Source organism: Cnephaeus nilssonii (genome assembly GCF_951640355.1).
Source record: "Cnephaeus nilssonii genome assembly, chromosome: 20".
In the NCBI taxonomy this organism is placed as follows: domain Eukaryota; kingdom Metazoa; phylum Chordata; class Mammalia; order Chiroptera; family Vespertilionidae; genus Cnephaeus; species Cnephaeus nilssonii.
The window spans coordinates 14,521,261-14,536,086 of NC_137091.1; the positions used below are offsets into that span (position 1 = coordinate 14,521,261).

Here is a 14,826-nt window from a genome sequence, read left to right on the forward strand (position 1 = left end):
ACTACTGAATTAAAATAAACATGGTGAAGGATGTCCATTGCAGCACTGTATGCCAAAACAAAAACTAAAATCTGATATATTATAGGATATGTTTTAAAAGTGAAGTTGTTAACATACAAACATTTAAACCTCTAAAGAATTTTTGTGAGTTTATTTGAGCCAAACTTGACAACTGCCAGGAAGCAGAATCTCAATGGATTGGGATAATGCTGCAGAGAATGGCAGTTTTTCATCTATTTTTATACATTGCTATCAAAGGAGGGGACATAGGTGGATTACATGAAATCTGTTGGTGATAAAGAGGCAGGAGAAAGCAAAGCTGGGAAACCTCTGGGATTGGATAAAGAGTAAAATGATAGACACATACTTACTGGATAATTAACAGTCAACATGATAACAGTAACAATGATAACAATCACAATGCCTGAAGCCCAGGCACATGAAGTTGTGCCCCAAGGGGTTTGGAAAAAGGGAAGTTACAAGTTACCCAGACTTTTCAAGATATGTTATCATAGATGCAAAAAGACAGACAGGGTCAGTTAAGGTAAAGGTTGACCTTGTCAGTGAAGATACCGGCCTAGGACATAACTACCCACCATAACTGCTTTTATTTATTTATTTTTTTTTCAAAGAGGTGTTGGTACTTTTTTTTTTAAATATGTTTTATTGATTTTTTACAGAGAGGAAGGGAGAGGGATAGAGAGCTGGAAACATCGATGAGAGAGAAACATCGACCAGCTGCCTCCTGCACACCCCCTACCAGGGATGTGCCTGCAACCAATGTACATGCCCTTGACCGGAATCGAACCTGGGACCTTTTAGTCCGAAGACCGATGCTCTATCCACTGAGCCAAACCGGTTTCGGCCACCATAACTGCTTTTAGTTCAAGTTTAATTTCAGCCATCCTTTGTGGTTACTTTAGGTCTTTGAGTTTGCAAGACTGCCATGCAGGTCTTCTCTGAGCTTGCCAGGTTAGCATGTGGCCCCTTTCGTTCACAAAGCATATCCCTATATGCTGATGTGGAAAGAGTGCTGAGAAAAAATCCAGGTGCAAAATTGTCTAGTATGACCCCTTTTTTCCCTGTAAAAACAGAAATAAAAGAAACTGTCTATATCTAAAAGGGAGAAAGATAAAAACTTATCAATATTGGTGAGATAGGCCAGTAAGCCAGGACAGATAAACAGCAATTTGCAGCCATCTAGAAAATCTAGATGCTAAGCATTTTGCAGCCATCTAATAAATACAATATTCCCTAAACCAGGGACACTTCAGAGTAAATGGCCCAGCCAGCGTGACTCACTGGTTGAGGGTCAACCTATGAACCAGGAGGTCATGGTTTGATTCCCAGTGAGGGCACATGGCCAGGGTTGCGGGCTTGATCCCTAGTGTGGGGCATGCAGGAGGCAGGTGATCAATGATTCTCTCTCATCATTGATGTTTCTATCTCTCTCGCCCTCTCCCTCTCCTTCCCTCTCTGAAATCAATTAAAAATTAATTAAAAAATAATCCTATATAATAAAGATGTAATATGCCTTGAAGCGTAATGACTGACTGCATAAAGACCAGATCACAGATCAGCAGGAGGTTGGGGCAGCGAGCTACCAGCAGCGAGCTACCAGCAGGTGGCTGAGAGCTACAGGTGGGGGCAGGCAGCAAGCTATGAGGGGGGGTGTGGGGGGGAGCTACAGGAGGGCGGGGCAGCAGGCAGTGAGCTACTGGCAAGCTACTGGTGCACGGATTTGTTCGCAGGGCTACTGGTTATAATAATAAAAGCGTAATATGCTAATTAGACCGGACATCCTTCCGGACGAAGCTGGGGCTCCAAGTGAAGTCCGGTCCCGGGTGCCAGAGGGAAGCCGGTGCTGGCAGTGGGGGGAAGGCAGGCCTACCCTTGCATGAATTTCATGCATCAGGCCTCTAGTAAGTAAATAAAGAGTAAATGGTTTGCACTTCTCCTTCCCAACCATAGGGTAAATAGTTTAAATCACCCTACGCAGGGAGACAGAAGAAACCCAATTAATGCCATTTGCCAACCACATCCAAGAACAGATGAAGTTAAGGGAATAAATTTCATTTTGGCACATCAGCATAAAGTTGATGAATACTGTATTGAGACCATCCCCTAAAATCTCCGCTAAACGCCCAGACAAAATGGCTCTAATTGGTTTGGTTCAGTGGTTAAAGTGTCAGCCCGCAGACTGAAGGGTTTCAGTTTTGATTCCTAAAGGGCATGTACCTCGGTTGCAGGCTCAATCCCAAATCAGTTGGGGTACCTGTGGGAGGCAACCAATCAATGTGTCTCTTTCATATTGATGTCTTTTTCTCTCCTGCCCTCCTCCCTCCCTTTACTCTAAAAATCAATGGAAAGTCCTAGCTGGTTTTGCTCAGTGGATAGAGTATTGGACTGCAGACTGAAGGGTCCCAGGTTCGATTCCAGTCAAGGGCACATGCCCCAGTTGTGGGCTCAGGAGGCAGCCGGTCAATGATTCTCTCTTATCATTGATGTTTCTATCTCTCTCTCCCTTTCCCTTCCTCTCTGAATAAATAAAAAATATATACTTAAAAATAAATAAATAAAAATCAATGGAAAAATATCCTCTGCTGAGGATTTAAAAATATAAATAAAACCCCAGTGTGCTCTCCTTCCCAGGAGCACGCCCACACCCCCCATCTTTTTCTTCCCCCACAGGCATGCATCTCCTAAACTTTACAGGATTGCAGGAGGCTTGTAACCAGGGCAACAATGGACAGCAGCAGTTCGTCCCAAAAAACCCCCCTGAACCAGGCCCCCTTTTCTCTGACTTCTTAGTGAGCCAAAGCAGACTAGCCTAGGCTCATTTCCCCAGCCCTTTCTTGTTTCACTGCCCCCAGCTTTAATAAATGTCCTCTAAAATTCACCTGGACTCATGTTGTGAAATTTTTCCTGCACAAAGTCAAGAACCCACACACTACCGGCTGACCCTAGGCAGACCCGTTCAGTGCCAGGTCCCCTTTCTGATAATACTGGGAGTATGACAGGGTCAGGGATTAGGGGCACATTACCTTTTACTCTGCATGACAAGCATTCAAGATGTTTAGAAATAGTTGGGCAGTTGGCCTAGATGGCATGCTAAGACCTGAAAAAAAAAAAAAAACTTCTACTGAAAAAAAAAACCTTCTAAGGTTGCCTGGCCGGTGTGGTTCAATGATTGAGCATCGACCTATGAACCAGGGGGTCATGGTTTGATTCCTGGTCAGGGGTCAGGGCACATGCCTGGGTTGCAGGCTCAGTTCCCAGAAAGGGTCATGCAAGAAGGCAGCCGATCTGATAATTCTGTCTCATCCTTGATGTTTCTCACTCTCCCTCCCTTTCTCTTCCTTTCTGAAATCAAGAAAAAAATTAAAAAAAAAAGAAAAGAAATATTGAACTGCCTGCTGGTGCTCTGATAAGAGTGTATTCAGGAAGTACAGGTATTCATCATGGCAGTCCAAACAAACAAACAAACAAACAAAATTCCAGGGACTGGTTCAGGTCAGAGTATAGTTGGTTTAAGTACATGAACTAGGAATTTGAATCCCAGTTCTGCCATTTAATAGTTCTGTGCCTTGAGCAAGTTGCTTCACTTCTCTATGTCTTTGTTTCATCATCTGTGAAATATCTCAAAGATGTGTTAGGAGGACTACACTTACAGGCAAAACGCTTTGTGTGTAACAAAATTTTAAAAAAATCTAATAGTGACAGAATAGATGAAATTCATTGGCAGGATCTACAGATTGGATATATAGGAATTGAGGGAGAAAAGGAGTCAAGAATCAAAACACAAGTTTACTCAGACAGGAAAGAGCCTGAGGGAACTGAAGTTGGAGCCTGGAAGGATGCTAATACTTCTGTTAAAACTGTCACTTGTGATAACTTAGAAGGCAGGAAATGTACTGTTTGAAGCCCTCGGTGAAAAGCTTAGAAAATAGAATCCTGGTACCATGGTTACTATTGGTTGCATTTGTCAAGGTTAAAAGAAAAAAGCCAGTTTGAAAGCAGAAATAAAAGGTAACTGCATCAGCAAATCAGGGATGGGGTGAAGGGTCATGAAAAACAATGGATTGGAGAGCCCCTCCCTATCAGCCTTACAAAGATTACTTCCCTCTCTTAGGGTAAGGGCCCTCAGACAGTTGCCCCAATGACATTTCATAATTGTTAGACCAGTGACTTTATTCTTCCTTTTCTGAGTGCAAGTGTTCCCTGCAGTTTTCCTGTCCCTATTTCACCACTGTATACTGGCTGTGTAGAGTGCAGATAACCAATATTTTAGAATTTTAGCTCAGTGCTTGACCAGCTGGGACTTTGAGGTTGTCTCCCAAGGTAAATATATTTTCTTGAGGAAAGGAAAACTTAAATATTTAATAATTGAAAGGGTGGCCTGTGGTGTGCATATTAAAAGTCTTAATTTTTAAAAATAAAACACAGAGCAGTTGACACGCCAGACATACTAAGGGTAAAAAAAAAAGAGTGGCCTGTGATAATCATTACAGCTATTCACAAATATTTTGACTCTTTCTTGGGCAAAAGATAGGATAGCAGTTCCCTGTCCAGGTGAAGTTAGCCCTGTGACTTACTTTCTTTTTTAATATATTTTATTGATTTTTTTACAGAGAGGAAGAGAGAGGGATAGAGAGTTAGAAACATCGATGAGAGAGAAACATCGATCAGCTGCCTCTTGCACACCCCCTACTGGGGATGTGCCCGCAACCAAGGTACATGCCCTTGACCGGAATCGAACCTGGGACCCTTGAGTCCGCAGGCCGACGCTCTATCCACTGAGACAAACCGGTTTCGGCCCTGTGACTTTCTAGGTTCAATAAAATGTTAACAGAAGTCATGTGTGTCAATTTCAGATTTTAAAAGCTAGTGCCCTGCACTGACTGGTATTGTAAAATGGTTAGAGCACAAGGGTCATAGGTTGGATTCCTGGTCAAGGGCATGTATCTGGGTTGCAGGCTCAAACCAATAGGGGCATGTGTGGGAGGCAATCAATAGATGTCTTTCTCTTTCTGTTTCCCTCCCTCCCTTCTACTCTAACATATCAATGGAAAAAATATCCTCGGTGAGGATTAACAAAAAACAAAACAAAGCCAGTGACTTTTTCATTATACTATCTTCTTGCCTTTGTCACATAGTTGGCAATGTCCCAGTGACTGCTCTGTGAGTTTAGGTCAACCACTGATGGGTATTTAGCAAATAAGAGTTGTCTTTAAGCCAATAAAAATTTAGGAGTGTTAAGGCAACACAGTCTATCATGATAAGAAAAACTGGGAAAATTGTCAATTATGCCTCCTGTACCTGCTTCTCGGGTCTAAAATGTTCATTAAGCTACCCTTAATCTACTGGGTGACCCTATGATCCATGGGACTTTCTGCTCGTTTTTTTCTTTCCAATCAAACACCACTACCAGCTTTACATCAAGTACTCTTTCCCTCAAACCCAACCAACCCATCAATGGCTTTGAGTTTGCCCTTGGAAACAGTCCAAACAGTTTAACATGGCTGGAAAAATCCACCCAGAACTGCATAGGACTCTCACGCTAGCCTCGGCAGACCCTTTCAGATTCATCTCATTGCTACAGCCCCCTCCATTCCATGTTCTAGTCATACTCAACTGCTTTGTTTCTCAAATTTGCCATGCTTTTGGCCTGGCTTCCTGTAATACTTTTGTCAGCTTATCTTTGCTGGCATAGTGTCTACCATCCTTCAGATTTCACCTCAAAATGTCTCAAGAAAGCCTTTTTTGACCACCCAGACCAGGTTAGATGTACCCTGAGGGCAGAGACCAGTCTATTTTGGGCACTGAATATACAACCCCCACAAATGACCCTAGCGGGTAAAATATTTTGTTTTCTTTTTCTTTAAATATTTTTATTGATTTCAGAGAGGGAGATATAGAGCCCACAATCCGGGCATGTGCCCTTGACCGGAATCGAACCCGGGACCCTTTAGTTCGATGCTCTATCCACTGAGCCAAACTGGCTAGGGCTTGTTTTAATCTTAAAAAAAAACACACCAAACCAGCCCTGACCGGTTTGGCTCATGGGTAGAGCGTGGGCCTGGGGACTGAAGGGTCCCAGGTTCGATTCCGGTCAGGGGCATGCACCTTGGTTGTGGGCACATACCCAGTGGGGAGTGTGTAGGAGGCAGCTGATCAATGTTTCTCTCTCATCGATGTTTCTAACTCTCTCTCCCTCTCCCTTCCTCTCTGTAAAAAATCAATAAAACCCAGTAATAGCCCTAACTGGTGTGTTTCAATGGTTAGAACATAGGCCAGCGCACTAAGGGTCGCAGGTTCGATTCCTAGGCCCTGGTAGAAGTGTGTGCAGGAGGCAACTAATGGATGTTTCTCTCTCCCCCTCCCCCCTCCCTAAAAATCAATGGAAAAAATATCCTTGGGTGAGGATTAACAAAACAAAACCCAGTAATAGTAAGCCTCAGTCTTTTAAAACTTATTTTCTTTTTGATTGTATGATCTATATACTTTGCCCACTTAAAATATTAATATTGATGTGAGCCAATATATATAATTAAATTTTTTCTAGTAGTCTCATTAAAAAGAAAGGTAAAATTTAAATATTTAACCTAATACATCAAATAACAATATAACTCAGTATACAAAAATAATTATATGTAATCAAAATAAAAAAATAGTGAAATTTTCTATATTCCTTTTTTTGGGGTACTAGATCTTTGCTATCTGATATTTTACACTAGTAGTGCATCTCAACTCGAACACTAAATTTTCAAAGGCTAAAGTGAAAGGAAATTGATGCTATCTAGGGGGAATCGTGCCTTGAAGTCTGCCTACAAAAGAATAAAATCTTCTCTCTAAAGATGTTTGGAAGATCAAAACACCAATGTTGTCTTGCATATACACATAGATGTGGCAATATGGCTGTGGTGGTTTTAAAAATGCGTCCACAAACTCTTTGACATGCCTTCCTTCAAGAGATGAAGTTTACTATTCCTTCCTTTGAGTGTGGGCCTGACCCAGTGACTCACTTCTAACATACAGACTATGGCAACCCAAAGAATAGGTTATTATACTGTGGCTTTCATCATGGGCATGCACTTTTTCTTGGGTCACTTGCGCTGGGAGAAGCCAGCTGCTAAGCTGTGAGATGCCTTATGGAGACACCCATGTGGAGGAGGTCTCCATCCCAACACCTAGCTAGGAATCAAGGACTTTCATCCAATGGTCTGTGAGAAACTGAGGACAGTCAATGACCACATGAGTGGGCATGGAAGTGAATCCTTTAGCCACAGCCAAGCTTTAAGATGACTAAGTCCAGACTGACAATTTGACTCCAACCTCAGGAGAGACCTTTGACCAGACCACTGAACTTTTTTTTTTTTTTAATATATTTTGATTTTTTACAGAGAGGAAGAGAGAGGGACAGAGAGTTAGAAACATCGATGAGAGAGAAACATCAATCAGCTGCCTCTTGCACACCCCCAACTGGGGACGCGCCCGCAACCAAGGCACATGCCCCTGACCGGAATCGAACCTGGGACCCTTGAGTCTGCAGGCCGACACTCTATCCACTGAGCCAAACCGGTTTCGGCAAGACCACTGAACTTAAGCTTCTTCCATTTCTGACCCACAGAATCGGTAAAATGATGTTTTTTATTTTATGCTAAGTTTTGGGGGAAATGTGTTATGCAGCAATGGAAAATTCATACAATGGCTTATGGTTGGAAAAAGCTCATTGCCAAATGAAGCATAATCAAGTAAGATACTTCTCTTCCCAAGCGGCCCCAAATGAGCATATCCTGAATACCTGATATAACAACTTTTGAAATTAACCCTCAGAGTATGAATCTTATTCTTTGGAATGTTGCTTAATGGTTCCAATCCAGCATTTAAAATTATCTGTCATTTACAGTTAAGTCTGGTGGTGAATAAGTATTTTCATATGGACCAAGCTTAAGGATTGCTTCTAAAATAAAAAAGGCTTAATTTTCAGGTACTAGCTTGAAAGATGGTACTAATTTGGATATGTAATTTTTAAAATTCTTCATCCCCTCCAAAATGACATCACTACTTTATAGTCATATCTCATTGGATGGGTAAATTAAGCCAGACTTTTGAAAACCACAATATACATTGGGAAATTAGTATTCTTTGTGATGTTTACATTAAACGTTTTCTTTGGAATTCGGATAAATGACCACTAGATGCCACTGTTGTTTTTTTTTAAGGTTATAAAACAGGATAAAAGAACAGTTCAGAATAACAAAATCAATTTTCACGTCATAATGAACACTAGAAGAAAAATTGTTGGATTATGTCCAATAAAGAGCCAAGACCTTGTTTTCACTACACAGAACTTTATTGTGAAAGCAAATTAAACATACAAACACACAGTATGGCTAATAGTGGCAAAAGCAATCTGGTAGGTTAAGGCAAGTTTTAATGGAGATGAATTTAGAAAAGATGATGCAATGGTGTAATTTTGTTTAAATATAAGTTTTGAAAAAATATCAGATTGCATCAATAACTTAATAAAAGTAGTTTTCAAAGTCTGCACTATTGGAGAAAAAGGGCTCATGATCTTAATGCCAGCATTAAGACAGACAAAAGCAGCACAATGCTAAATGACAGGAAAAATTCAGTATTTACAGAAGAATGGCAACATGAACACTTAATAGCTTTTGATCATAGTTACTGGTGGACTAAAAGCAATAGAGAATAATGTACCATCATCATCATTGTTATTAAAAAAAATTTTAAGTGCAGAAGTCAAAAACCAAGGAGCTTTGTGATAAAGTAACCTTAAAACACCACTGTAAGGACCACTTAAAAGGCGATTCCCTCAGGGGAAATTAGGGCACTGAGTGTGTAAACATGTGAGCTGTACAACACCAAATAACAACCAAATTCATTCATAGTACTTAGTTACACAAGATTAGCATGGTCTTTTATGATGTATTATTGTTTATAACAATTTAAACACACTCCTTTACCATGCATGACTTCAAATATATAACAAACATTTTTATTCTGAGATACTGGATATGTTTATGAATTATAAGACCTATGTACAATGAAAGTCATACCTCCCTCATCAATCAAGTATATATATGTATATATATATATATATATACTAGTATATATATATGTTTTAAATGCAATGACCTTATTCAGAATTCAGTTCATTTTCTGAACTGACCATGTCAGTTTTTCAAATTCTTTAAAATAATGCCATTCTATTATGATAAAATACATTTTTGCAAAAAATTCAGAAATGTAGTAACATTTAATGAATGTGACCATGAAAAATATTTGTAAGGAGGTGCCAAATGACTTAGCACTTTTTTCCAGTCTTGTATTAAAAACAAAACAAAACAAAACAAAAACAAGTTGCATTCACTTTTGACAGTGAGCCTATTTAAAAAATATTCCCATACTAATTCATCTCAAAAGGTTCTACTAATAGTCCTTTTGGAAAATACCATATATATAGCCTGTGAATTTTCCCCCCATAATAATTAATGGAAGAAAATGAATCCTCTGCACAGATGAACATTTTCTCTCTAAGACTAATCTTTTATCACCCAGCATTGTTTTTACAAAAGCATGCATTATAAAATACACATAAAAGCAGCTATCTTAAACATGATTTTAATACAATATTACCTTTGTAGCTGATTCATCACTGTCTCCAGTTTAATATGCTGTTACATACATGAAGAAGCTCCAGTATCCCTTTTCTGATTGACTTAAAAAAAAGAAAATCCCTGAATAAAACAGAAGCCAGCCTGCGACTTCTTTAGGCATTTCAGTAGAATATTATAATTTAAGGAGAATATCTCCACACAAACTCATGATTATAGAACAGAATCTAAAATAGATCTGGGGAAGATTAGAGTCAATGCCAATTAAAAATTTTTATATTTAAGAAGGAAAGAAAAGGAGCTGATTATCAACATTTAAAAGGATACTGCAACTTTAACTGTAAACTTTGTTAGAAGGCTGTGGCAGACAGCTCTATGCTACTAGGGTTTTAGCTTGTAAATAATGCAAACATATCAGCAGTTTTAAAATGCCATAGACAATAAAAACACAAAAGAAAATGGGGGAAACAAAACAACAACAAAAAGAATGCCTAGCTAAAATGCAGCTGTATAAAAACGCATCTAAAATCACACACACACACACACAAAAAAAAAAAAAAGAAAAGAAAAGAAAAATTAGAGTAACTGATTAGGAATAAACCCTCTGATAAAAATTTCAATTTCTTGACCTGTTTTTAAATGACATGAACTTTTAAATTAAAATGGAGGACAAATAAGAGCTTTACAAGTAGATAGTTTCAACTCACTAAAATAATGCCAACAAGGTAAGTTTGCATAGAAAAAATGTAAAATCATTACTGGCTACATGCATACAAAATTAGAAATTCAGGTATTATAATCATAGTGCAAAACCATGGCAGTTTGTGGTGTCTTGTTACTGCCTAAGGTTGAGAGATAGGCTGTATGTAGTACCTCCAGTTATCACAGTTTCTGGTCTTTTAATCAATTATTTTTGTCGACTAGAAACAATGTACATGGAAAGATTTGGGGGGCACATCTGCTGTGCTACTAATTAACGAAGTTTGAAGTCATCACCACCTAAATTGGAACCAGGACTAGGGTCTTGTTGTCTTCTTGCCTGCAATGACAAAAATCATAGTTTGGGGTCAAAATGTGTTTGAAAATCCAAGTGCTAGATAAATAAAACAGTAACACATAAGAAAAGTTTGCAACTTAAATGTTTTTAGCCAATATCTATCCACATGTAAGAGGAAAAAGAACAATTTAAATTATGTATGAAATACTTGGCTAAAGTTTCCTTAAAAACCAAGAATAAAAATATCGTTATATTTAAAAGAACATTACTGAAACATGTACCATGTATAAAAGAACAACAAATCGACATTTACTCTTTTGGGACTAAAGGGTTTAACTTACAACATAGTTGCTATTATTTATCCATTTTACAGCTAAAGAAAAATGGTTGAAAATGTAATGAATTTCATCTTATTGAATTCCTTCTCTGCCACCTGAACTTGAACTAAAAATCTCCACTTCAAGAAATAAAATCCAGAATTACTATGAATAAAATATTGTCTTCCAAAAGCAAAAATAGGAATGTAAAATTAGAGTTCTTGGTGCACTTGTATACCCAGAAGTATCTTTACAACAATACTTAACAACTAAGAGGCTTGACAATTATAAACACTGAGGATTTTAAGTTTTACTTTATAAAAAAGATTTCCTAGTTAAACTATTTATAGCAAGTTATAGAGAACATCTAACAACTAACATACTGTGTATGACACTCTGATAATATAACATAGTGCCCCTTTGGTCCACACACAATATTTCAGTCTATTCCAGTGCACGCTTCCTCATATGCTTTCTTTAGTGACTACTAATGTCAGTCAAACATAAACATCTGTTGGTATACAGAATTTGGCTCCAACAGTTTTCCTATGTTAAATAAGGGCAACTCATTTTACCAGTTGTTTAAGCAAAAAACCTTGAGGTCACCCATAATATCTCTTTCTCTCACACCCAACATCAAATTATGACAGCTCTACCTTTAAGTATATTCTGAAACAAAATAAATAAATATATCCTGAATGTGACCACTTCTGACTATCTTTACCATACTCACCCTAGTCCAAGCCACCATCTTTTTTCATCTGGATCTTGTTTTTAGCCCCCTATGTTACATACCAACAATTGGGATTAACTGCAATTATCCATGCAATCTTTAGCTAAATGGAATCATGTATCAATATCACAACTGAATCTCCACTGTCTGTCAGTTTTTAGAAACAAATTTAATCAAAAATCAAAATATTTCAATTCTTAGTATCAAAAACAGTGATTAGAGCATTCTTGACGTTCAAAGAACCATCTCAATAAGTCACACTTGTACTGTTAGTTCAAGTTTAGTCAGAAGTTCCAGCTAAGTCATCATTTCTCAAGAGGGTTATGTTATTTAGACAGACATGATACTGCCTTATTCACTTTAAATAAATAAAACCCAACACTAACTTCTATAGTCTTTCTTATAAATTTTTATATTTCTCTAGCAGACTTTATTTTTTATTTTTGTCTTCACCTGAGGATATGTTTACTGATCTGAGGGAGGAAGGGAGGGAAGTGAGAGGGAGGGAGAAGAGAGGGAGGAAAGAAAGGAGGGGGGGGGGGGGAACATCGCTAGGTTGCCTCCCAAACACGCCCTAGACCTGGGATCAAACCCTGCAACCTGGGTATGTGCCCTGACCAGAACAGGACCAGGGACCTTTTGGTGCATGGGATGATGCTCAACCAACTGAGCCACACCGGCCAGGGCAGACTTTATTGTTTTTATTAGCAGACTGCACACTAACTTTTAGGGCAATTCTTTCAATGAACTAATCAGATTCAAGTTATGCTGCATGGTTATAGACTGAAAGAGCTATGGAATATGCATGGGTCAGAAAAACAATTTATGTTCCATATGGAATCAATGCTAAATGTAGTATAAGGAAAGATCAATTCTGCAAAATCAGAGATGATATGAGTATTGGGTTTCAGGCAATGAAGGGTAGAAAGAGGCTGAGCAATGAAAAAACACTGAGAAAAATCAATCCTAATTATCCTATCTAATAAAGAGGTAATATGCAAATTGACTGTCACTCCAACCCACAAGATGGCCACCCCCATGTGGACACAAGATGACCGCCACAAGATGGCTGGCAGGGGAGGGCAGTTGTGGGCGATCAGGCCATCAGGGGAAGGCTGTTGGGAGGGACCAGGCCCGCAAGGGAGGGCAGTTGGGGGCAATCAGGCCTGCAGGGGAGGGCAGTTGGGGGTGACCAGGCCTGCAGGGGAGGGCAGTAGGGGGTGACCAGGCCTGCATGGGAGGGCAGTAGGGTGGGAGCAGGCCTGCAGGGAAGGGCAGTAGGGGGGGGAACAGGCCTGCAGGGAAGGGCAGTTGGGGGTGACCAGGCTGGCAGGGGAGGGCAGTTAGGGGGTGATCAGGCTGTTAGGCAGAAGTGGTTAGGGGCAATCAGGCAGGCAGGCAGGCAGGCAGGCAGGCAGGCAAGCAGTTGGGAGCCAGAAGTCCTGAATTGTGAGGGGTCCCAGATTGGAGAGGGTGCAGGCTGGGCTGAGGGACACTCACCCCCATGCACAAATTTCGTGCACCGGGCCTCTAGTATATTTATAAATCACTACAAACCTACCAATACTTTGTGAAAAGCAAATTTCAGCTTTTGTCTTGAGATAAGAGTAATTTTCAAATTATCTTAATAATAAAGGGATGAGCCCTAGTCAGTTTGGCTCAGTAGATAGAGCATCGGCCTATGGACTAAAGGGTCCCAGGTTTGATTCCGGTCAAGAAAACACGCCCATGTTGCGGGCTCGATCCCCAGTGTGGGGGGTGCAGGAGGCAGCCAATCAATGATTCTCTCTTATCATTGGTGTTTCTCTCTCTCTCTCCCTCTCCCTTTCTCTTGGAAATCAATAAAAAAAATATTTAAAAAATAATTATTAAAATAATAATAATAATAATAATAATAATAATAATGGGATGACTCCAAAGGAGTACAAAGAATCATCATCAGCAGCAGCTGGAGTTCTCCCTGATCGTGGCTGTGCAGAAGTTACCATATGTTTGTTTATGTTTTTGTTTATATTTTGCTATTTATTTATGTTTTTAGTTTCTATTTACATTGTTAAGAAGAAATGAGATAGATGTAACTCATGTGAAGGAGGGTCAATAGGAAAATTAAAAGAGAAATCTGATAGAGTATGAATGAGAGCAGAAGAGGGAAGAATGAGAGAGCTGGAAGACTGGGAGGAAATTTAATGCTTGAAGAGATGTATGGGCTGCCACAAGGAGACAAATACAAAAACAGATTTAGGTTCAGTGAAATTGCTTCCACAGGACAAATTCAACAAATGTATGAGCTGTCTTAAGAAGCAATGCTTTCTACTATGGCAGTTTTCTAACGGAGGCTGGATGTTTTAGGATAGGGTTTTAATGTAAAGCAGATATGAGGCTGTTCAGAATACAATGTCTTTAATATTTATAAAGAATTAATCTAGATAACTTTACTACAGACCTTTCTGTCAGTTGCCCTTGTTTTCTTTCTTTCTCTCTCTCTTTCTTTATTCCTAATATATTTTTATTGATTTCAGAAAAGAAGGGAGAGGGAGAGATAGAAACATCAATGATGAGAGAGAATCATTGATCAGCTGCCTCCTGCATACCCCTTTACTGGGGATCAAGACTGCAACCCAGGCATGTGCAGTCAAACCTGGGACCCTTCAGTCTACAGGCTGACACTGTATCCACTGAGCCAAACCAGCTGGGGCTTGTTTTCTTTCTTTTATATATATATTTTATTGATTTTTTACAGAGAGGAAGAGAGAGGGATAGAGAGTTAGAAACATCGATGAGAGAGAAACATCGATCAGCTGCCTCTTGCACACCCCCTACTGGGGATGTGCCCGCAACCAAGGTACATGCCCTTGACCGGAATCGAACCTGGGACCCTTGAGTCCGCAGGCCGACGCTCTATCCACTGAGCCAAACCGGTTTCGGCTGTTTTCTTTCTTTTAATATATGACCCAGAAACATGGCAAATACAGTTTCTAGGAGGCAACCATGGCATGAGTCCAAAATGAAGAGACAAAATGTCACCAGACGATGAAGTTTTCCCTACTGCTCAGAAATGTGCAAAAGTGGCCAAGAGCAGGGATAACCAAATGAAAAAGAAGAAAATTTCTTAGTTGATTTCCATTCTTTTATTATTAA

The 14,826-nt window shown here is 39.5% G+C and overlaps 1 protein-coding gene across 2 annotated transcripts in view; it reads right to left on the bottom strand.

Annotated features, from left to right (window-relative positions):
• Nucleotides 1–8,338: 8,338 nt before the first annotated feature.
• CBFB (core-binding factor subunit beta) overlaps nucleotides 8,339–14,826 on the bottom strand; it is a 64,137-nt gene continuing 57,649 nt past the window's right edge. Inside the window, exon 6 of one of the 2 annotated variants that reach the window (XM_079800417.1) lies at nucleotides 8,339–10,680. In XM_079800417.1, coding sequence (XP_079656543.1) covers nucleotides 10,658–10,680 — 23 coding nt within the window. In that variant the 3' untranslated portion in view covers nucleotides 8,339–10,657. The remainder of the gene's footprint in view (nucleotides 10,681–14,826) is intronic. The other variant, XM_079800416.1, reaches the window with a different exon arrangement.